Source organism: Phalacrocorax aristotelis, chromosome 3 (genome assembly GCF_949628215.1).
Source record: "Phalacrocorax aristotelis chromosome 3, bGulAri2.1, whole genome shotgun sequence".
Classification (NCBI taxonomy): Eukaryota; Metazoa; Chordata; class Aves; order Suliformes; family Phalacrocoracidae; genus Phalacrocorax; species Phalacrocorax aristotelis.
The window spans coordinates 71,071,154-71,096,289 of NC_134278.1; the positions used below are offsets into that span (position 1 = coordinate 71,071,154).

General features: G+C 38.7%; 1 protein-coding gene across 1 annotated transcript in view; it reads right to left on the minus strand.

Annotated features, from left to right (window-relative positions):
* ESR1 (estrogen receptor 1) overlaps positions 1–23,912 on the minus strand; it is a 124,848-nt gene extending 100,936 nt beyond the window's left edge. The window contains 1 exon segment of the mRNA XM_075087910.1: positions 23,270–23,912. Within this exon segment, the coding sequence (XP_074944011.1) occupies positions 23,270–23,697 (428 nt within the window). The 5' untranslated portion in view covers positions 23,698–23,912.
* Positions 23,913–25,136: the final 1,224 nt, after the last annotated feature.

A 25,136-nucleotide genomic window follows, 5' to 3' on the forward strand; every position in this document is an offset into this window, starting at 1 on the left:
GTTGAGGACAGGCTCTGTCCACATGAAAACAAAAGCATATCTTCTTAGGTCATCAAAACTTCTCGTTCAACATGAAATTAAACATTTCCTTTGGCATTAGTTTTATCACCCTCCTTCATCCTTAACTCTGGTTAATTTTAAAATGAATGATTGAAATACTACATTTGGATATGTCAAAATTAAACCATGCCTTGTGTGAAGAAAAATCTCTAAAGCTAATTGCTGAAATCAGTATAATTTTGCACACCCTTTCAGGCCCTTAAAACTTCATCTTTGACAAATTCAGGTTTTTTTCTCAGATCTGTCGCTAATACATGCAGACTGGATTAAAGTCTAAAGAGGTGTGTCTATGCACAGTCACTGTATGACCTGTGGCATCTCCAGCCACATTTCCTGGAGGTTCTACTGACGGGAGGGGAAGGGAGCCCAGGTTCCTTTTTCACAACCTGAATACCTGAATTTGCATGTTTTCAATATTTCCCTTTCCCACACTTCTACTCCCAGGACTGGTTTTCCATGGTTTATAAATGTGAGCTAATAATTTTCCAGCTGATCCCCTTGACAACATAGAATTTTGCCCAACTTTCTGAAAAATGTGGAAGCTTTTCTTGGCAATGACAGGGGATGAGGGGTGGGTTTAAAAGAGGAAAGATCTCAATCGATTTGTCAGTTCAATGGGTCTGAAATATAAATTCATAAAAAAAAATCTTTGGAATAAATACTGGGAAATTGGTTCTGTTTCGTTATATTTTTCAGTGCTGTTGGAATCTAAACTACAACTCACTTACAGGGTCATTTTCATTAGCCTTAAGTGAAGAGTGGTGGTGTAGCTGTACCTCATGGAGTAGCCCAGAATTCAAATCATTCTGAGGCAGTGGCAATTTTCTGGGTTTTTTTTATTATGCACAGAAGGTTAATAATATCTTTCTGTATATAAGGTGAATACAGAAATATCCACACACATGCTTTATATTAATATACATTAAAAGAAAATTAAGATTTTAAATACAGCACATGCTGAACTGCACCTTGTAAATGCAACTGAAACCTTCATTTATCTTTACTGTGCATATGTATATTATCTTTAATTATACGACCGTACTTTTCACAGGGCAACAGCTCATCAGTGCACATAAAATAAAAATAAAGATAATTTACTGAATGAGCAGCTATTCTGTCTTTGGGGCTTTTTTTCCTGACTGTTCAGTGTCTGGTCCTTTACTATCACCACACTATTCTAATTCAGCCACAACATCAGAATTAATTTCCTTCCAATATTTCCATGCCACTATAGCATTTCAGCAGTTCACAGGTGCTAATGAATGTGTTTTTCCAATACTCTTGTGCATTGAAAGGACAAAAAATGAGGCTGAGAGACATTAAGGTCAAAAGTATATACTGATTTATGTACAACCTGAGTTTTTTAAGTACCCACCATTAAATAGCATTTTGAATGTTCAGAGTGCTACTTCCCTTGTCTACAATTGCAAGGGTAAATGTTCAACACTTACATGAATCAGACTGTAGGACTTCCTTTCAGCACAAAGAAAATTACAATACAACATGAGACTACTTGTGAGGAGCTTGATTTAAATGATTTCTGAACTTCACAGAAGCATTTGTGGCAGAACTAGGCAGAGAATTTAGTTCTTCAGGCCAGAAATCAGCTGTCTTCATACAATACTTTTGAAATTTTTGCCTCATTCCTTTTTTTAGCTACCAGTTTTTGCAAGAAATGAGCAGAGAATTTACAAACAGTGACATATTTCACTATATGAGCATGACACGTTCCAAAGTTGACCCTTTTCATGGATCGAAACAGCAGCCCACTTATGATTACCTTAAAACTATGAAAATAATTATTGTAATAGTAATCACAAAGACTCAAAAGGACCAAATAAGGTTTGCACAGGTCATCTTAATTGGGGCTTATTAAAAATAAAAGTTTGCAAATAACATTTTTTCTGCATGTAGCTTCTCACCTTCTAAAGAGGGCATCTGGACAAACAAAAATGTTATCTTTCTGACTCATATTTATAGTTGCAGACAGCAGGGCTGGGACACATTTGTGCACCTCTCACTTGCCTTAACGCAGCAGGTGATGGCAGGAGATTCTCATTCCTGAGCAGCAGAGGAAGGCTGTCAGTGATACCTGTTAACAGCTGTGAATTGTGACACTACAAGTCCTTTACTCTGCTCCACTTTAGGGGTAGAAGTAAAAGCTAGTAGATACACAGAGGTTGCTGCCACTGCTGTCAGTGGGAATGTCTGCTCTGTCCTCCCACAGCTGTTCTTTGTCAAGTGCTCTCACTTGACCCACCCAGCTCCTCTTGTCCCATTCTTACTCTTACCTCCACCTTTGGGCTTTTCCTTCCAGTCTCAGTCCCCCCATCCAGAAAGGGCAAACTCCTCTGCTCCAGCGCCTGGACTGACTGCCTGGCTGCTTCTCCCATGCCCAGACTCCCTGCAGGCACCTCAGCCAAAGCTCTCCTTCTGCCTCCACCGTTATATATTTTCCTCGTGTTCTGGCAGGAAGGTTCCACTTTCCTGCCTCTCTCTGAACCCTTGTAACCCAGTCTGCTGTGATTACTTAGCTACTGTTAATCTTAATATACAATCCTACTTTCCTTTGACATGCCCCACCAGTTCCACAAGCACATACTGAGATTTGTAACTAAAGAAGGATTCATGGACCTTAGTATTGCCATTTGTTGACCACATATATCTTGTTTGCCCATGGAATAAAATAGGGGCCAGAAACACATCTTTGAAGAACCAATTGAGAGATGCCATGCAAGCCATAATCTGTGATAAATGCCATATTTCTTGCCAGAATTTCACTTCTGGAATAAGAAAAAAACATTGTCCTCTTATCGATGTTTTGAAGACTATTGAAATCAGCACAGAAATGTAGTTTCTGCAAAGAAAATGTTCAAACAAGAAAATTAATTTTCAAGGAAAAAATATTTTCTGTGGGATTTTCATTTTGCAGAAACCCCAATTTTAAAAAGTTTTGACAGAAAGATATTTAAACAGCAAAGCATTTCTTTCCATGCAATAAACATTTACAAAGAAGTAGACATGTATATAATAAGCAAAAAGAATCTACAGACACATCCAGAAGGACGCTTCAGCAGGGTTAACCCAGTGCGGAAATTGCTGCTAATTCTACCAGTAGTCAAATTGCCCTGCAGTTGCGATGTGAAAGTGACATAAACAGACCTGCAGAAGTTACATACTCTGCAGTCACTGTGTACTACCATTCAGTAAAGCAAGGACAGTATTGCTTAACAGACTATCTATCTAGACCAGCCCCACAGGGCTGTTTTTTTAACTTGCCCTTAATTTTCCAATGATTAAGCCTTTCTCTGTGGACTGTTTGCTGCTTCACTACCTAATGACCAGCCTAAGTCCTTCCTGCTGGAAACTGAGCTCATTTGTTCTCAGCTATTTCCAGTTAGCCCAGAGAACAATTCAGTCGCTGCCCTCTTAGTACACATTTTCCCTCTGTAATGTTCCTGCTACGCCACCTCCCAGCCTCCAGCCTTCCTTCCAGAGTCTCCCCTCTAATTCCCCCATCCTCTTGCTGCTCTGTTAAGGAATTTGTTTGTCCCTTAGTAGGAATAAAGCTCTGACAGAGGCCTTGCCAGTCTCTCCTAAAAGAGCATATTAACCTGTTAATTTGTTTTCCTGTTCATAGAATAACATTTCCCTTTTCTGCAAAAGATTACTCTGTTAACCTGTATTTAGCTTATGATCTTCTCTACCCCTTAGATTATTTTTTATTCTGCAAACTTTTTCCCTACTTAGTAATTTCCCTACCTGTGCATGAGATTTCTCCTTCCCAAAAGCTGGGCACTGCACAGACCCTTAGTGAATTTGAGAAATATTTAATGTTTCAGATTCTGTTGTGGTAAGCAGCACTAGAAAAATGTTCTCTTACATACTTACATTTCAAGTGGCCCGTTTACAGTGCTCTGCTGCTTTTAACAACTGGCAGATATCATTTGCTTATTTAAAAATTAATAGTACTATTTTATCTTTGGAGTAAAATATCTGCAAATTATTTCTTTGACTTATCTTTTGAATCCCTGATCACTGGATGATCTTCCTACTCCTTAAGGAAAAATATCCGTGAAATAAATATTTGATCCAGTTCCTTGGAATCCAAAATAATGACCAGCAAGCTTGCTCAGGGTTTCTCTGCCTATTTCTACCTCCTGCCAGGCAGTTTCACCTGGGCATTACTTGTCTCTGACACTGCCTATCTTATTCAGCTAGGCAATCCCACACACTCTGGTGTATAGAGTGTCATATAATCTGAGGAAACACCTTAATCTACTGTCTAAAGGCATGCCAAATTTGATTAAAGAGCTGCTGACAGACAAAGTGCCTCAGGGCACCACATAGATATGACTTTCTGGCAGCAATACTGAGTTGGTGTCTGGCCGTACAGCTCTGGGGACAGAAGTAACAGGGGTCTGAGTGTGGCAATCGGCTGTGCCCACAAATATGTCAGAGTGGAGGACCTGGCAGGCAACCACTCTGGAAGTGTGGACACAGGACATCTCACTTTAGTGTAAATATTCTGAAGAATAAACTATGTTTGAAAAGCTGGAAGCATGAAAAAAAAAGCCAGCTTCGGATGACAATTTATGGTCTAATCATCTACAGCTTTCACACTTTTAGAAATATCTAGTCACCCTTCTCTCCATTAAAGTTATGCTAAGCCTCAAAGACTAAGCTGAAAATTTGTGCCACTGAATTTCTTATACGAGTCTTAGAATTAAGGTATGCCTTTTGAGAAAAAGCTGTAGGTAGGCCTTCCATAGAAGAATATAGCACATCCAGAAGAAGTCTTTTATCCAGGTTTCACTGTTCCTAGGGAAATTCCTTCAGAATTACTCAGTCACTAGGCTTTATTTTTTTCCTGACATTCAGATAAACTAGCACAATCCTACCATATGAAAGAAAAAGGTTAAATGCACTCAATAGATTGGAAAAGGGTGTTTCAGGAAGTGCTATCAGATTCTTACACTTACCTCCAGACTATTTCAAAGGTAAATGCCAGCAAAAACACAAGACTTAACCATAAATCTTCCTTCACCATGCCTTTATAGGACTTTATGGGCTCATGTGTTCCTTTTATTTTTGGCAAGCCCTCTTTCCAAATATTTCAAATGCACACATTAAGACTGCAGTTTAACCAATTACCCCAAGCTTCATTAAATTCCTAGGAAAACTTTCAATGACCAACATTGAACAGGACATTTTTAAAGAAAAATGCTTGAAAGATATAAATGCTCTCCTTTACACCAACTTAAAAAAAATATGTTAAATAGGAATGCAGATTGCATAACACATTACAATTTAGATAACATTGTTTAAAAAATTCCAGTCTAAACCAATCTATCATTTCAAATGGCTAGTCTTCTTTAAAACAACATTTTAAACTGAAAAAGTAACTTTAAGGGGTATGATACATTTGAAAATAAACTTTTGAAACGAAGCACTGGTACAGCCACATATGGTCCAGAAAAAGAATTCAGAGGGCTCTACGCCACAGGAAAATAAACCCTGGTGAAATAAAAGACTGCTTAAAGTACTGCTTCTAAATTCATCAAAGTGCATGCAGACCTCTTGAACCAATGGGTATAAAGCACAGAGAAGAGAGAAAGACTTTACCCAAAGAGTTTACCACCCAGGCCACCTACAAGGCACTCTACACCAGCTGCTAGCAAGAACACAGAAAAGACTACATAGAGGTGTCAAGCCAAAAAACATAATATGGGCAGCAGGGAAGGAACTAGGCACTTGTGAAAATCTGACACCTGCGTCTAAAAATCCTTGTGTACTTGCCCCAGAAGATGAGGTTTATCATCAGCTCCTTGTTCTTGCCCCAAAACCATAAACCCAAGAACAGAGCCTCTGCAGTTCTTGGACTAATGGTGCATAGTCTAGGGTCCAGTGAAGGAAAAAAAGAGAGTTCCTAAGCATATGGCCCCTTTTATGCTTAAGCCAGTTTCATCATAGTACATCGGACCCGCACAATAATACAAGCAGATTAACTTCCTTGCAGGCCACAGCTAGCCTGCAGTATCAGCAGCATATGAAAGCCAGTCCAAGACTCACACACTGCATGTTGTGGTGTGACACTTGACTGACAGCTGACAGACAGAGGCAGTCCCAGCTGATGCCCATGTACAAGGAATATGCATACTAGAAATTAAAATATGACTTGAAAGTCATACATCTGAAATCATAACAAGGGTAACAGATGGAACAAAAGCGCATGGCTGAGTGTCACCGATCAAAGGACAGGTGACAAAAGCATGACAGAAGGCAAACGAATAGTCCGTCTGAAAACATGTCATACCAACCAGTCATTGCATAAAAGAAGGGCTGCAGTTCACCCACAGAGATGGGCTGTTAAAAGTGCCCACAGCACTCTAGTGCTGTCAGGCCAACAGATTATCTGTGCTTTGTAGCTTGTTATATACTCTTCTTCCTCTGTTAAGAAAAATTAATAGCAAATTAAGTCAAGTTCCAGTCTTGAGATGTCTAGACACTAGTAGGGAAGACGCAGACCTCAAAGTAGCATGCTTTAGTTTGTCCTTCCAGGCAAAATGGAGGCAAGACACGTGCACAGTAATACAATGCCTCACAAAATCTGGGTAGTTTGTGAGGAACAATTCCTCCAGCTGAGGTATTTGACTCATACTTGTACACTGGAAAGTGCTGGATTCAACTTTGCCTGCCAATTCATTCTTTGCATATTAATGAAGAGCAAACCATGTGTTAAACATGTTAGAGTTTGAAACAGAACAGTGAAGTCTGGCAATGCCAGGTAGCTTAGTTGTTAGGTGTATGCTAGCTTTATAAGGCCAGGCCTTGTTGATATACAGTGAAATAAAACATAATTTATCTATTATGTTTGTCATAGAGGATCTCTAGCAACAGAAAATTGCATATGCTAAAAATATATTTGAAAGTGTAAGAAATGGAAAATAAAATTAATAAGAAATAGAACCCGAACAGATTGTGATATAAAGGATACCATTTTAGACACCCCCACCAAAGTGATTTTCAAACTGATTTTAAATTTCTTAGATCCTACAGCTCTCCTTCCCTTCAAGGAGAGCCATAAGTGTTCAGCAACTCCCTAAGTAGCCCCTAGACATCACTTCTGAAAATTTAGTGTTAAAGTCTACAAAGAGTGTCATTTTTTCTTTATGTCCAAGAAGCAGTAACTGCAGCCTGCTGCCAGACCAGGTAGGTTTGCTCTCCCTTCATTTCTGATCATAGACACTTAGGCCCAGAGTAGCAAATTAATGCTGTTCAACACACAGTCACAAGACTTGAGGCAAGGGAGGAGGCCAGAAAATTCAGGGAGTTGAAGGAAAGGGCCCAACTATGTGGTCACATTGGTTTACTAATGCAGGCATAGGAAACGTGACCAGAAATGTGACAGGGGAAAAACTCTTTCAGTGGCAGCTTTCAGTTGATCAGACTAATGGTTACATTACAGCCTTACAAAGTATTAAAATACCAGATTCAAAAATTGGACTGTGTTCTTGTCCTCTTTCCTCTGTATCTTCTCCTTCCCGCTTCTAGACTGCAGATCCTTCTGTCTTTCTTCATGTGCAGGTGTCTCAATCATCAGTACTAACCAAAGAGTAAATAGTAAGTTTCACATATCTACTTTATCTAAATTATCCCAAGGTAGATAAATTATTCATTCAGATAATGTCCACAGAAAAAATTTGCATATGCTGACTATGCAATCAAAGGTAAGCAAAGAGACCATGGCTCATGAAAAGTAGGAAATACATTCATGCAGCCAACTGCAAATAATGTTTGCAAAACCACTTGTTGGCATATTTTGGGGGTAACTTATACAGCAATGTGTGGGGAATTAGGTCTGTGAGAAAGCCATACACTTGCCTTTTGTGTTGGTAATAATTTTGTTTCAAGACACTAAGAAGTTGCATTTTGTTTTGGCAAATCCATGTCATCTGTGTCATTTCTTATTCCTCACAGCAACACAGAATAAGCCCAAATGCCTCAGAGGTGCCACAAAACAGCACTTCATTAATCTTCTCACTTTTTATTGCTGGTGGACAGTAATTGCTCCCTGCCCTATGAATTAGCAGGGAAGGAAAAGGCTATTAGACAGGCAAATTCATGCAGAATTAGATGTACTGTATTGCAGACACAGCAGCCGCACTTCTGTCATGACATTTAAAAACATATTATTACCTGTTAATGTGGGACACACACATAATACCAGTGTACTAGACAGAAGGAACCCCAGCTGAATCTTACCTTTTTTTCTTTTCCAGATATGAACGCTCCTTTTAAATGAAAGGGGAAAAAAGCCACCCAGGTTTCAACTCCTGTTTGTTGCATAATATTCTCTAATGGCTACCTATGGCAGAAAAACCATCTATTTACTCATTTCTAGCCAGAATATTCTCTGTTGCATACAGCTGCATGTTGGAAGTGGATGTTGCACTAAGCTTCTCATGACAAACCTATTAACCCACCATGGTCCAGCACAAGCCTCAACAGGAAAACAGCAGCTCAGTGGAGCTGAGGCTGCCAGTTGACTGCAGCACATCACTCCTGGGAGTGCTCTGAGAAGGCCGGTGGGATCCGATCACGGCCACTCAGCCCATCAAGGCATTAGGACTGAGAAGTAGCCAGCACCTATGACTCACCTTTCTTCAAAACAACCTAACAGACTTTGCATTTCCTCACACCAAAATGGTCCCAAAAGTTTCCAACACTTTACATTTCAGACATTGTTCTTCCAGAAAATGATCTGAGTGAGCAGCAAGTTAGGACACGCACCAGGCTCTTGTCTTGCCTTACTGTGGTATAAATATGACCAAAATTAATGCTTTTTTTTCAAACAGTCCATGTATTCAAAAGTATTCTATAGAACTAACAGGTTGATATTTGAATTATTGCCCAACGGTCTCTATTCTTTTATTTACTTATGTTTTTATTTTAATTTTGTTCTAACCTTAATAAAAATACTGTGAAACATCAATAACAGTTTTTAAATTGTACTGTGTTTCTTCATTCGGCTTCATCTAGCATCTCAGCTAGATTCTAGCATGAGGCGTTAGATATCCAAGCTTGAAACCACAGTCACTTGATTTCACATACATATTTATATAGATTTACAGATCACCAGGCTAAATAATTCTAATCAACAAAAATCTGTTTCCAAAACCAGAATCAAAAACCACTTTCAATCAGGTTGTTGGGGACAGTATAATACACAAAATGGAAAGACAAGCCAACAGTGCAGAGATTCTGACTAACGATGTCTTAAATTGTGTCTTCGTTCTCCAGCCTCAGTACCGCTCCACAAAACCCAGAGGGAATTGTCTCACAAGACATATTCTTGATTCTTGTTTTCATTTGCTGATAAAATGTGGAGAACCCTTTGCATTCTTAGCAGAGCTCAGCTCCTCCCCAGCTCCACACTCTGAAGCACACATCCCGCAGGAACTGAACAACAGTGCAAATGTGTGCACAGCAGCAGGCTCTGAAAAGGTAAGTACACATAACTGCATCATGGTGCATAAGGGGACACTTGCTGCTGTACATGCTAGTGAGTCAGGAGATGAGAAGAAGACATAGGTAAAAAAGAGATGAAGAGCATCCCACCCCTGGAATGATGCAGCTCTGCAGACCCACAAAAATCCACCAAACACAACAGGCATCAACTCTTAGCTGACCTTATAATGTATGAATAGGCACCTGCAAGTAGGTTTTGGTTTAGATTTGATTCATGTTCAAAGCACCTTCTAATAAATGGTTTTCATTCTGTTTTGTTTAGGGAGACAGGAGATATTTTTCTGAAGAGGTCAAGATGGACTTCAGCTAAATCCCTTGATATATATATACGTGCAGACACAAAAGCAAAAGGGCATATTCTCAGCCAAGAAATTGAACTGGCTTAAGATTTGTCCTAAGAGATTAAGCAATTGTTATCAGTATTTTGAAAAAAAAAAATGGTAATTTCAAGTTTAACAGCAAAATTCCTAACGCAATATTTTATTTCTCCTTTAAAATCCATTGATTCCCCTCAAAAATACCCTGTAGGAGCTACAAAGATGTAATAAGTTAGTCTTGCTAAATTAACGAATCACAATAGTTCAATCTTTTGGTATGGATGCAGTATGCTCTCATCACTACAAATTCATTTGGTCAAAAAATACAGTTAAAATGGGCTTATAGATTAGAACTACACAAATCACATTCAATAGGCATTACTCTTCTCTAGTGGGGTGTATTTTCGGTTCAGTATTAGACTTCAGCTAACAATATGAGGTTTAATATCTGATCTTCTGTGTATCTGGATTTGTACTGAACTTCAAACCTATCTCAGAACCTCTGATTGCAAGTATAAATTAATTTTTTTACTGCATCACCTTGTATGAGACTTGTTCCTTCTCTACAGCAACTGTGCACGTGTGTAATGGTAGAAACATAGCACCTCACATCCTCAGAACATCCAAGGATTAAAGAGGCAAAGAAAATAGCTTGAGAGTGCTGATAGTACCAAAATGGGAATCTAAAGAATAAAAGTAGCTCATCAATTAATTGTTCCCCATGACAATTTTAGTGTAGAGCCTAACACAGAAAAAAAAACCCTGGACAGCAAACTCCATTAATTTCCCAGTTGCAGAAATACCTGTTCTAAACATTTCTGTAGTGATTCCCATGTAATGATTCACAGTAAATTAAACCTCCATTCCTTGATTATGCTGAGATGACTGAGGTGTACAGTAAGGCCAGTGGTTTCAGATTTATTAAGCACTGAAATACTTTACTTCCTTTTCATTCGATCTTTTTTTATTTCTGCTTGGCGTGTTTTAGTTGGACTAACTTATGTCTAGCATTACAGTTTTTAAGAAGTCTCAGTTCTCACAAAAAGAGGCTTGAATAGGTCTCACACTCAGAGAGATAAAGTTGCAATGAGAATTCTGATTTTGAATCTGGCATTCAGAATTGGCCATAGGATACAGACCTTGTCCTTATTTCTTAAAATTTGCCTCTCAATGTCACCAGATAAGGACCAAGTAGTCAGCAGACTCAGACATGAGGAATTTCTCGGGGACAAGGAGACTTTACTTTCCCCAAGTAATCTGGTATCAAGTCTACCCTACAAAGGTCACCTCCAGACTCCATTCATTTTAGGCTGCTACGTGGCTTAAACATTGCTCTCATCAGAAGTCATGAAGTGCAGCTGTTGAAGACCTGGTCTCACTTATTTCTTACCATATCTCCCCTGTAACAAACAAGACAACTGATTTTGCTCCGCTCTCCTGGGTTTTAGTTCTGGACCAATATGGAGGGACAGCACAGAAGCAGGACCAGTCTTTTAGGCAATGCAGCTTTCAGGTTGCTTGCCATTTCCAAACAGATCCACATTTGCTGACAATAAAGTAAATTAAAGAGAGAGGAAACAAGTCATGTATGAGTCAGAAAATGGGTCACAAATGAAAACAGCTTGAAGCTATTAATACCTAATGCTGTCATTTAATAAATAATAAAGAAGCTGGTGCTAGCCATACAGTGACATTTTAGATCTTCTTGAAAAGACAGTCTTGGCCTGGGTAATTTTCTTAACCGCTTTTGAAAAAAAAGAATTTTTTTACTGAAATACATCTCCCCCCTGAATGGTAAGATCTTCAACGCTTTACTGAAATGAAACCAGCAAAATCCTTCATCTTACGTAAAGAATACAATGAACTGAGGGTCATATCTCAAAGCTCATGTCAGAAGCAAATTAGAGAGCATTAAAAACTGGTGCATTAACTCCTTGCTTCTGTGCAGTCTTCCCTTATCTACCTATAAAATAAATATGCAAGGTAGCTGAACATACAATTCCATATAAGGACTGAAGTAGAAACATATTTATACTGTATTTTTTTCCGAGAAAAATGATGGGTATGTGTGTTTAACAAGCCTGTAAACAAGTTTTGTTCCATTTCGGATACTGTGTTTTGTAATACCATTACTAGCTTCCAAAATCATACTCACTGACTGAGTACCTACTCAATATTTTGGATGTTTCCACCCTTGCTCATATGTAGCCTCATGTCTTCCTTCTTATTCAAGCCTACTCTGTAAACAGTCTTGTCAATTTCGCACGTATGGTTTTCAATAGCATTCTTCATTATAACAGTTGGACACCTCACAGACAGCAATGAATGTTCATTCACAAAGGACCTGTGTGGTAAAGCAGTAGTATCTTCATTTCACATGTTCAGATGTTAGGCAGAGAGAGAGAAAGATGTTTGCACACAAATTTAGTTCTGGCACATTTCAGGTTAGGGAAGGCTGATGTTATAATCTTACTGATGTAACTTTATTATACTTTCCCTATGTGCATGAGAAATACCAAGGTATTAAAGAAATTAAACAATTAACACCCAAAACAGGATCTCATTGAGTTCTTCTGAGTGGCAGTTGGTGTTTCAGGAGTTATGGAAGCTCATATCTACAGCACCAACCTCTGCCACTTGGGCTATTGAACAAACCAACAGCAGGGCTAATCCATTACCTTCTGGGTAAATCTGTAATAGATGGGAATAAAACACAGAAGTTGCACATACCTGTTGGGAGAAAGATTGTTCTACACAGGCCTGGCTCCATGGTCCCTGTTTCTCCCTGTCAGCCTTTTTATTTCCTTATGCTCTGCAACAAGCACTTGCTCTGTTTCAGTCCTGTTTGATAGGCCCAGTCCCCTGTCTAAGTCTTAGTCCCTGAGTACCTTTGAATTCCACTCTTTATCTCCAGCTAAGTCTTCTTCTGGAGTTCCTCCTTCAACTTTACTTTTCTGGTCCACCTCAAACTCTTCCAGGTTCTTACACAATACCTACTTCCTCCTACTAGAGCACTCTTTTCATCATCCATGTTCTGTCTGCCAGTTCACAACAGCCTACTACAGCACTTCAGCAGAGATTTGAAGTTTCTACCTTACCAGAACCACCAGATTTCTTTGGTGGGTGGAAAATGACTGGACTTCTAGTCTCAACAGGTTCTTATCAGCAGTTCAGATCTGGCCAGGTACTAGCAGCATTGCTGTGCAATCAATACTGAGGTGAATATTTCATTAACAACAGGGATAAAGGGAGAAATGGCACCGCTAGCAAGCTAATGACCAATACCAAACTGCAGGGTGGGGACACACAGAGTGGTGGATATGCTGCAAAGCAAAGCTGCTTCAGAGGAACCTCGACAGGCTGGAGAAATGTCCTGGCTGGAGAAATGTCCCAGCTGGAACCTCCTGACATTCAACACTGGAAAATGCAGAGCCATGTACCTGGGATGGAAAAACCCCTGCAGAATTAAGAAGGGACTGGAAATCAGCTCTGCAAAGAATGACCTGTGGGTGCTGGTGGACGAGCTGAACAGGAGTCAGCAGTGTGCCCAGCAGCAAGGAAAGCCAAACACATCCTGGGCTGTACTAATGTAAACATAGACAGGAGGCTGAGAGCAGAGCTTTTTCCCCTCTCCTTGGCACTTGCAAGAGTGTCCAGTTTGGCGCTTCCAAGCTCAGGACTGTCTTTGACAAACTGAAGCAAGTCCAGTGGACAGCCACCAAAATGAGGAGTGGGCTGGAACAAATGACATATGAGGAGATGATGAGAGAACTGAATTTGCTTAGTCTACAGAAAAGAAGGCTAATGGAAGATTTTATTGCTGTCTTCAACTATATAATGGGAGACTTTAATGGAGACAGAGCCAGACTTCTTATAAACACACAGTGAAAGGATGAGAGACATCAGACACAACTTTGGGTAAAGAATATTTCGATTATACGTTAGGAAAAGGTTTTTCACAGTGAGGGTGGTTCAACACTGTAACAAATTGTCCTGTGTAGATGTGGGGTCTCCATTCCTGGATATCTGCAGAACTTAACTGGATAAGGGCCTGAGCAACCTGATCTAACTCCAAAATTAGCCCTGCTTTGAGCAGTATGTTGACCAGATAATCTCCAGAGGCCCTTTCAATCTTATATTGCTCTGTGATTCTTGTCTCTCAGTAACTTGCCTCTGCCCACAGTAATAATTGCAGAGCAGTTCCTGTTCAAAAGCCATGCAGCTGTGCAATGAAGCAACCTCATACGTTTTGTCAGAAAAGGACATTTTTGCGAACAAGTCAATACCTAATCACTGAGAGGATGGAGCCTGCATAACACATGAGATTTAATACAATTTAGCTATCAAATGCAAACAAATTCCCACTATGAATACTGGCACGTTCCAAGAGTGCGTAGCTTAAATTTGAGAAGGTTGTCTGGGGAAAATCAAACAAAAATAACCCTGATTTGACAGCAGTGCCACACTACCAGATATCAGAGCTATATCTGTAATATAAAGGTATCTGGGCGTTCAATGAAAAAGATTTGGTGCTCTTTTTCGCATGAGTAGAGCAAAATTTTCTTTTCTTTCATGATACTTAGAAAGTTTAGCCATTTTTTGTCAAAATGTTAAAAAAAAATTACCTGAAACAGTCTTCCAACACTGAAAATATGAGCCAAAAATGAACAACATATGTAACCAACAAAGAGAGGAACCTAGGCAGACTTAATAATAAGCAGTATTACTAGAACTGTCTATAAATAAAGTGGAGTTTTGCTCCAGGTTGTTTAAAAATTTCTCTGCAGAATCAGATTTATTTCCAGTTTGTTTAGGTTTTTTATTGCTTGGATCAGTAGTAGTAATTTACCAATGTGCAACCTGCTTTAACAATGTTTGACTCTTAAGCTGCAAGATGCCTGGCAGATACTCTTATTACATGCCTCAAAATTATACTGGTTCTGATATTATCATTAAAACTTTCAGCTATGTTATTTTATATGGGTTTCTATCTCACCATCTTTCTCCATGAACCTAATTAGAATGCCCTCACGTTTTTAATATTCTGCATGCTTTATGTCTTATTGATACCTCTGTAGATGAAAGTTAGGATAATATTTCTTATAGCATGGCAAGACAAAGCTATAAATACTCTTAGACTCATATGTTCTAAATAATCCAAATCATGCAAAAACTATTGCAAGGTAATAAATGTGCTACAGTGGCTCATATGTTGGCAACATACACATTTTTCCTTCCTTATGTTTATCAGTTTTGCTGAAGGAGGAGTATCATTTTACTGCAGAATGGAAGCAAATGGACAAAGATGTTCTTTGACATATTAGCTCCCCAAAGATATCTAGATTTGGCACACACTCTCAGCCATAGTATTCTTTGCCACTGCTACAGTTTCCTGGATACAAGGATTCTGTGATATGTAATTTGAAACAGGGATCTTACTGTCAAGTTCAAGTTGTAACCAATAACCAAAGCAGGGAACACTTATTTGAATTAATTTTCTTTAGACACCAGCTGAGGCAAGTTACTGAATAATAACTAGATACTGCTTGATCAAGATAGCTCAGCAAAACAAATGTTTTAAGAATGCTTATTAGGTTTGTAAATTAAAAACACAGATGACAAGGTATTATGTGACTTTTGATTTTTTTTGCCAAAGATCAGATTTTATAGTACTTGTCTTCGATAGTAAAATTTATTTAGCTTTTTAGAGTTAACACCTTCTAAGCTTCCATCTGTTTATAGCTCAATTTGAAGAGGAAAAAAAAGGTAAGCTTCTAAAAACTGGGATAGTTTTCATGGATTTATGAATGAATAGATCTTGTCTCACAAATTTGAATTACATTGAAAATGAAAAAAAATAAAAGGGAAATAGAAAGCAGTAGATATTATATATTCCAATTTTAACAGGACTATATGTAAAAACTGCAGTGGAGCCTGTCTGGAAAACATATTATGAGTTTCCCAGTCTTGTGATGTTTCTTCTGCAGCTGCTGCTTTCTGCACAGCATCTTCCTAACTATTTTTACTTAGCTTGAGACTTTTCCCGTGTTGCAGTAAATTTCCCTTCCCCTTTCTTCCTAGCTTTGTCGCTTCCTTTGTAGCATCCTAGAAAGTTTTCCTTAGTCTTGTTTTAGCAGTAAAAATCAGTGCTGAAGCAGGCTGTGGTGATCAAAGCAGTGTTTCTGCATGATAGCAAGTAACAAAATAAGAGGGAGCAAAGACTGGAAGTAGCAATTGAATTGGAGATTTGCACCACAGGTTGATGATACACTCAAAAATTCTTCAAAGGAGAAATACAGTTCTTCCCTAGAAAATCAAGTAAAAGCAGTTTCCTTATTTGGATATGATGACAAAGACAGAAAAATACACTGCTTACTCTCATAGCTTATGAATGGGAAGTGAAATCCATGGGCATTAAATGCAGCCAAGTGCTGCCAAACACTCACTGGTGTGTCATCCCCAAAGAGGGAGGAAGAGGAGGAAGGCTCTCCGCTGCGGCATTCAACAGTTACTTTACACAGATGCTGCAGCCTGGGTCCTGGAGGTAAGCTTTGACAGTTGGCAGCGTTGTGAGACAGCAGCACGTGGAAACAGAATGTGACATATTCCACCCACGTTGCCTGATTTGAGATGGACCGCGCTCTTGAACAGCCACTGTACACTGAAATTTCACTGGCTGTGAAGTGGTTACATGCACGGGTGGTCTCACTTAGTCACCAACTACTTGTTTAAGAAGTCGTCTTGTTACTGCTGACTTTCAACCTTTACTGGTTTTTTTTTTTCATTTTTACTAATGGCTTCCATGCAGTGAAGAAAAGCGATGCATCTTTTCTTATTTATATAGAGCCTGGCTGTTGTGTCATGAGTTAAGACTGTCTCTGCAATGGTTGGAAGACCACTGACATTATTATGTACATAGGATAGGATTTATGTTTAGGACAGTCATATTTAAGTTCTGTATTTTCTGAGGACCATATTTACTTTTTCTAGTAAAATGTTAAAATAAAATTACCAGATCCTCCTGAATCCAATATTGTTATCAATGTCTTGTCAAGGAAGAAGGGTATCCTGCAGATTTAGGATCATCTTCTCTCTACAAGGTATCACTGTAAGTATGTGGTAGGTTAAATCTGGCAAGCAGTATCTTGCATGTTCATAGTCTTGCACCAGAAGAAGAAATATCTTGAGTCAGATGATGTAAGAAACCTCCCAACAACTGGAATGTGATCTTGGCAGAAGAGCAGAATGCCTTGCCTTGCCCAGTGTCTCACTGATCAGGGTTCCTAATGAGCTGCAGTAAATGACGACCTTTTGTAGTTCACTGGAAAGGCCACCCAAATACACAGGGTGGTGTACAACCTCAGATGTGACTTCCCTCTCTACAGCCAATTTTCTGAACAGCCCCCGTAACGAATGCAATGAAAGCAACACTTTAAATGAGAACATTGAAGGACAGCATCTCCGCTCTGATCTGATGCCTGAATCTGATCTCAGTTCTGATGCCTGAATAGATAACAGAAAACTCCCTGCAGACAAACCAGGGAGTCCATGACTGGTTTCGGTGTTTCATTGTCAACAATATCAAATTATCAAAATTATTAAAATCTCTTTTTTTTTTAGGAGAAGTGGATGCACTTCCCTTGCAGGGCTTTTCTCTGCATTTGTTTGGAGCTATGCCTTAGCTTTGGTCAGCCTTTCTTGTTGGTTTAATAAAAAAATGCTGGCATTTGATGTTCACTTTTCAATTGCTGAAGGAACTGGTGCCAGCAACTAATGCTTTCCCTATCAGAGCAGATAGAACCAGCAGTGTTTGTTGTTTCATTAGCCTCAGAGCAACAGTGATCAAGGCCAACAACACAGTCAATTCCCCGTCTTCCTTCCTCAGAAGGGACATAGTGCAGTGTCTATGTGAAGGGAGATTACAGATGTTGACTGCTTTGACTCTTTAGAAACAGCAGATGTATGGGTGGGATTCATTTCACATAACTTTCAACATCACTGGGCATTCATCTTCATTCAGTAGGTATCTGTACAAGAATGAGTCATTTCAGCCATCTTTTATAGTCTAGGAAGAGAAACTCATACTTTTAGAGCCTAATGGTCTATTTTAATCAGGTACTTTAGAAAGTGGCAATGTGTGTGTTCACAGTGCCTCTTTCTCTCTGTGTCTCCATAGACTAAGAAGTGAGTCCATGTGAAGGTTTGATGCTGTTGTCCATGCTGCATGCCATTTGAGGTGCCCTAGATGATGACACTTACTGACACCCACCTCTTACTCCAGAAAGGTGTAACTGCACAGTAGGTCGTGTGTCATACCTCCTAGACCCATCTGACCTTACAGCCTCTCAAATAGCACCAGATGCCTAAGGAGTGGAAAACTGAATCAAACCCTAAGTATCTATACTTAATCAGATGAACCCCATCTACATGGGCTGCCCCAGCAAACATTTTTAACCATGTTTTAAATCCAGATGGAAAGGACTCGGTATATAGAACACTTGCTGAGTCTGTGGTTTACACAAAAAATACATCTGCTAAAGAACTGAAGAAAGTTTTCTTCAATAGGAAGAAAACTTTGGAAAGGAAGCTCAGGGAGAGAAGGTGAGATTCATGTCCCTACTTTGGCAGAAAGGAGGATAATGTGGAAACATCACAGCTCCTTTACCCATCTCTGCTGCTGCCTGGCCTTATTCAGCAGCACAGAGAGGCACAGAACACATGTACTCCTCAAAAATATGGGTTGGTGACTTGATGGTGCAAGCACACTTGCAGCAGGATCCACATCAGCACATTCCCTAAGAGCAGCAGAAACAGCAAAGCTGTTATGTACAAGTCCCTCGTAACTGTAATGTGTGAGTATCTCTGAACATGTAACAGGTTTATGTTTACAACATTTCCATGAGATAGGATAACTCCATGTTTTCCTGTCTCCTTCATTACAGTCATCAATTGCTGTAAAATTGTCAGGGATATCAGTACCAGCTCCGAAAACAGGAACACTCCAAGTGTTCAGGAAACTGCCTGAACACTCGAACTGTGCTCAAGAGGGGACCTTCGAACACATTGATGCTCTAGAGAAAAATAAACAACAACAACAAAAAAACAAACCGAAACACTACATTACATAGCACTCCTTCATGTTATGGAATATCTCACACTGGATAAAAAAAGAAAAAATATCTTTGAATTTTGCATTAATTGTACTGTTATTTTAATTTTAAAACTTGGAAAAATCCACTTTGGTTAGAACTCAGCACAAAGAGCAAGAAAGATTCACAATGAATCGGACAAGGTAAAAAAAATACATATTAGGTTAAGTATCTATTTTTTGCACTGATGGATTTATGAATTAGAGTAGAAGAGGTATCTATCTGCATATGTCATCATTCTCAAATTTAGAAAGCATTAAAAACTAAAGCTGTGATTATAGTGATTGGAACAACAGGTTTAAAATGATTCAGAGTCAATTTCAGTATAATAACTGGGACTATCGCTAAATAAATACTTTATTATATTAATCTAAAACTGGACACTGAGGTACTAGAAGATACCACAAACTAGCCACTAGAAGTGAGGAAGCAACGAATGATTTTTCATCTGGCCTTTGTGTTTGTACACTGACTTGCCCTGCCTCTGTCACTCACTACAGACCGACAGACAACTCCCTCATCAGGTAGCTGGTAGGCACAGTCCATTTTTTACACGTTTTTTGGCCAAATTTGGAAGAAGCATCAAACACAGGCGACAGGGAGCCTGAATTACAGGCATGATATTACTTCAGATCTGAGAAGCTTAAACTCAGTGGAATGACACAGGAACATCGCACACTAGCGGAACAAAAAGGATTCATATTTTCTGTTGCTTGTAGGAATTTATCAAAGTAAATTAGCTACTGAAAGGATCCTTGATTTTTCCCTGAATGAACAAAAACCTGCCAAAAAGCACAAGGAAATAACCAGAAATGTCCAGAACTCAAATTTAATAGTTAAGAACAAAAAAAACTTTCAATTTACTGTAATATCCATGACTACAAGATTTCCTGCAATAGTAATTAACTACTAGTCAGCATTTAAAAAAAAAAAACTATTATAAAATGATAGAGAAAATAAAACTGAGATTTGAAGAGAATTAAAAACATAACTAGTACTATGTCTTCTCTCTTTTACTGGAAGATACAGACACTGTAAGATAAGGGAAAGGTATTTTAGTTTGGCTCCCTATAAAAACAGCCACAAGGTCAGACATAAAAGGGGTCAAGTTAAAGACAGCACAATTTGAATTAAGCAGCCCTTTCTTTTTTCTCAAGTTCTGATGTCCCATGATTTAGAGACTCCAGAGAGGAGATTGGTATGGTTCTTGTATTCCTTACAAAATCATTCTTTTCTTTATGTATTGTTATGTTCTTCAGCTCAATATAGAAGCCTGTCATCTTGCAATAACAGACAAAGCTTTTTGGAAAAGGAAACAGTATTTGAAAGAAATAAAATATAACTTCAGAATTAATACACATGTAACTACATATGTGTCTTCAGTCAACAAGATTTTGAATACTTATTAAAAAATCAAATTACATCAAAAACCTCCTTATCACATACAGAAAGTTTTGAGTTTTGTGACTAAAGACTTTTAACATTTTATCCAAGTATTAACAGAATATAATTTCAGCTCCAACCTACAATGATTATGTATTGTCCTAGCCACTTGTATCACTGAAAGCAGCATTTGCATCTCAAATCCAGGGCATAACAGGATGATGCAATGCAAATATTTCTGTTTTACAAGCCAAACAGCACAATTCTGTTACACAGGAAGGTAAATGAGAGTTGCAGAGGAGTGCTTGTGGGTCTTAGGTTACATTACTTATTACAGAACCAGGCAGCCATATCATAAACTGATCATGATCCTTTCTAGGACTTTTGGTTTGAGAATTTTTGCCTTTACCACTCCTACTGGTAGGTTGTTCCAGAAAATCACTATTTAGGTGGTCAGACATCTTTCAGCCTCCAGCATCAATTTATTCATTGCTGGATTACACTGCCCCATGCTCTCTTTTCTCCCATAAACCAATTGAAACCAATGAGATCAATCAAATGAATAAAGTAAATTGGGAATTCATACATTACAGTATTTTTTAAAGAACTTGTTCTTAATCCCCATGATTAGATATTTAAATATTTCCCAGACAATGAACACCTATTCAAATTCTCTTTAACAGACTATTGGTGATCATATTTGTGCCAAAACACAAGAATAAAGACATAACATTTAATGTTGTGAAGGTGATAACTTTGTAAATACAATCTTGCAAAAAGGGGAAAAAAAAAAAGCAAAGCTTTTGTAAATTTAATTACAAGAGTACTATGCCCGTTAACAAAAGGTAATCATAGCAAGCACTTTGATATACAATTCTTAAAAACATGTAAGATTCACTTTACAGAATTATGGCTGGAGGGGCCATTAAATCATTTGTATAACACTGTGTGCAGATAAGCCACCTGCATATCCAAGATCATAAATTCACCTAATTACTGCTGCATTAAGCCACATCAGCTGCCTATAGCTAAAACACATCTTCAAGGGAGACACCTATCCTTGTCCAGAAACGTCAGGAAATGGAGAATCCAGCACTGGCCTTACATGTTTACTCCCATAGATAAACTAAAAAAGTACATTATTTTGAAGTGCCTCACCTCAACTCACTATTTAAAAGTAAAAAGACATTATTTCCATAGTTCAGTTTCTATTTCCAGGTGTTTCTTGGTTTTGATTCCTCCTGAAGTAAAATACCCTGACTATAGTACATTTTCTGCCTGTGTATTTCAACTTCACAAACTCATCACTCCACTATTTACATATCTAAGTTCACTTACATACTTTTCAGCATAGGTTTGCACTGGACGTTCACATAAAAAAAAATAAAATGCTTTATCTTAAAGTGAGCTTCACTCTCAAGTCACTGGTAATCATTTAAGATCTTTATGCTCTGACATATATTCACTCTTCCCAGAGGTATTGTATTCGGTTGCACTAAAACACATATTGTTTGAACCGATTCGGTTAAGAGATCACTGTATTGGGCAGTCTGACATAACTGCTATCTATCATTTCGCCAGTCTTTATTCCATCTGCTTCCCAAAACCAATTAATCATCCCTGAAAAGTGCAATCATAATCTGGTTTTTTTGGACCAGATTCTGCTACAAGATTCTTAGTCAGGTTGAGTTAGACTGTCTTTAAGAACATATGCTGCTGTTCACAGTAACGTTATATAGTGCAGATAAGTCTGGCACAACAGGGAAAAAATAACTTGCTTTTATTTTTTCAGAGTCATTCCATTTCTAGCAAACCCACCTGTACCTCTCAAATGAACAGACACAGACAGTTTAGGAAAGAAGAAAATTAGATCTAACCATTCATTTGGATTCACTGAAGCCCAGTATAATAAGCTGATGCAAAACTATGCTAGGAACACTGCACAAACATTAACAGTGTGGGTATTGATGTGTATGACTATATTTTCTTGGAATCTACAATTCTATCAGTTTCTACCACTTACATCGAAAACTACATAAATATTTTCACAACAGACAATGAACTTTTAAACGAAGGAAAATTATTCCCTCCCTTCAAAGACACTTTTGTCTTTCTATTCCAGACAAAAAGAAATAACCCTTCTATTAAGAGACAAAAATACAAATCCCAGAGAATCTTATCTTTTAAAATGCAACGTGCCGGATTTATGGCTAATATATATCAAGCTCCAATGAAAAATGCAGGTTGATATGTACACAGCTCTTATGATAGCTCATGAAGGTGGTTGCTGACTGAAATACAGTCACTGAGTCAATTCTAACGGTTTGATTAGGAAGGATATTGTGCTTCTGAACTACTTCCTACATAAACCACTTCTGACGCTGTAAAGGAAGCTGGAGGGGAATAATATTCTTACTACCAGCTAAGAGTTGAACAAACACCACGCACACCCAGAAACGTGTGATGGTAGAAGTCTTTTTAGTATACTTCAGACAGTAAATCTAATATATTACAACAGGGAGGTTGTTTGCCATTCTTTAATCAGTTACGATTTCATATTTTACCCAGGAAACATATATACTCATTATCCAGTGTGTTTCTCATTTACGTACAGTTTTCAAAATTTACAGCTTACAGACATAGTGAGCTGTGAACTACAGTTTTGTTTTATTCTCCAGTATTTTGTATGGTCTAGATATTATGGATGATTCAATTAAATCGCATGGTCCTTTACACAAAAAGAAAAGATTAGGGCATACAGATTTCAAAATTCTGATTTTCTCAGTTCATCTGCTTAAAGAAGAAAGAAAAATTATCTGTAGCATTTACCTGTAGAAGGCTGGAGGAGCAGCTTCCCTCATCCCAAAGCTGCCCTGTTCGTTTTCAAGGTAATAGGGTACCTGTTGGCTTGGATGATGGATGAAGGGTGAGAGCTGGGGCGCCGTTTGTAAGAACACCACAGGGCTTGGTGGGACATTGTTCAGTGAGTGAAATCCTGCCAGACTGCTGGACCCAAAAGATTCAGAAGTAGGGGCATAACTGAGAGTAGTAGAGCTGTACACTGGAGCCGTAGTACCGAAATCGTAAGCAGCTCCTTCTGGGTAGTTAAAAACTCCTGTCTTGCTGCTCTCCACGTACATGTCGCTGAGCGATCTTTCCAGGGGAATCTTCAGCTGAGGTCTGCTCAGTGTCTCCAGTTCAGTGCCTTGAATCTGGTGCAGCAGGGTAACTCCAGAGGTTTTGGTGTGAAGGGTCATGGTCAGTGCTAATGGCAGTGAGCAAGGAGCATATCTGCTTTTACCGTCAACAGCGAGATCGGCAGCTGACAGTCCACCTAAAAAAAATACCAGAACCTATTCTGAGGCTCAGCAGAAATCATAATAAAGCAGCACTACACAGGTATTCCTCTAATCTCGGCGAGGAGGAGGATACAAACAAATGCAGAGCGAGCACTGAAAACGCACATTCTCTCTCCCTCCCTCCCTCCCTCTTCCTCTCTCTAACTTTTAGGAACTCCTCATCTATGCTAATATGCATTACAAGGTACTGGCCACGAGCCAGGGACTCTTGCCTTGCGCCGATGTTGGTTTAAACATCACTTCAGGAACAATTAGTTTTGGAGTTATACCAAATAATTGTCCCTCTAAATGTTACTTCATTCTTACTAGTTGTTTAATTTTTCACTTCAGGGTAGCCAGCGCTCTGCAGCAACTAACGGGAAAGAACACTTAAATCCAACCAGGAAGAGTAGTCCAGTGGTCAGGCAGATTACTGCCTTTTATTTCCTCAGCAGGCTCCAATCTATCTGTGCTTATCTCTCCTCCTGTTTGATTCATTTTCAAGTTTGCTAGAAATATGTAATGTGTACATTGTAATGACCCTGGGTAGGACTATGCTGTAACTGAGATAGGGCAAAGCAGAATGTGTGTGTGCAAGCGCGTGCGCCTGTGTGTCTGTATCTCTGTGTGTGTGTGTATAACAAGCCTCAGTCAATAAAACTGGCTAACAAAATTAAAGGGTGTATGATATCTATGTAGAAGAAAGGTTTATAATATACATCCATCAGTAATAGCAACTCGAAGTTAATAGAGTGTAATAGCCACATTAAAAAGCAAGGGAAATCTTTAGATTAGCCTAGAGATTTCTGTCTGCTTCTTTTTAGGCTGTAAAATGATGAAACAAAGCATCATTCAGGCTTTGCCACAGGAAGATCCTAAAAGTTAGGAAAAAATTCTTTGATTGCATGACACATGAATTGAATACAGGAAATTCTTTTTCCTAGTCCTACAAACAGAAGCTCAGCAAACTTGAATTTTGAAATCAGAGTAGAAAATTCAAGTAATCTACAATAATCAAATGGGGCTGGCTTTAAAATAAACTGAAATGCCTCTCAAATTATATTTAGGGAAAAAAAGGGAAGAGAGAGAACATAATGAAAAGGTGTGGCATGCATGCTTCATCTCGCAATCTCATTCCATATAATTTTAACTTTGTGCAAACCAGTTCTCCTGAACCAGCTAAATTAAAACCTCCAGACACTGTTTCAAGCTCTCTAGCTTTATTGCTGTGGTCTGTGGGTCAGTCAGTGAAATAGGTTAATGCCAACCCTAAACACATTAATATGTGGGCTCCAGTTAGTACGCTTTAAATACTAGCAAAGTCTATGCTATACTTAACTCCACAGTTATTCAACTCA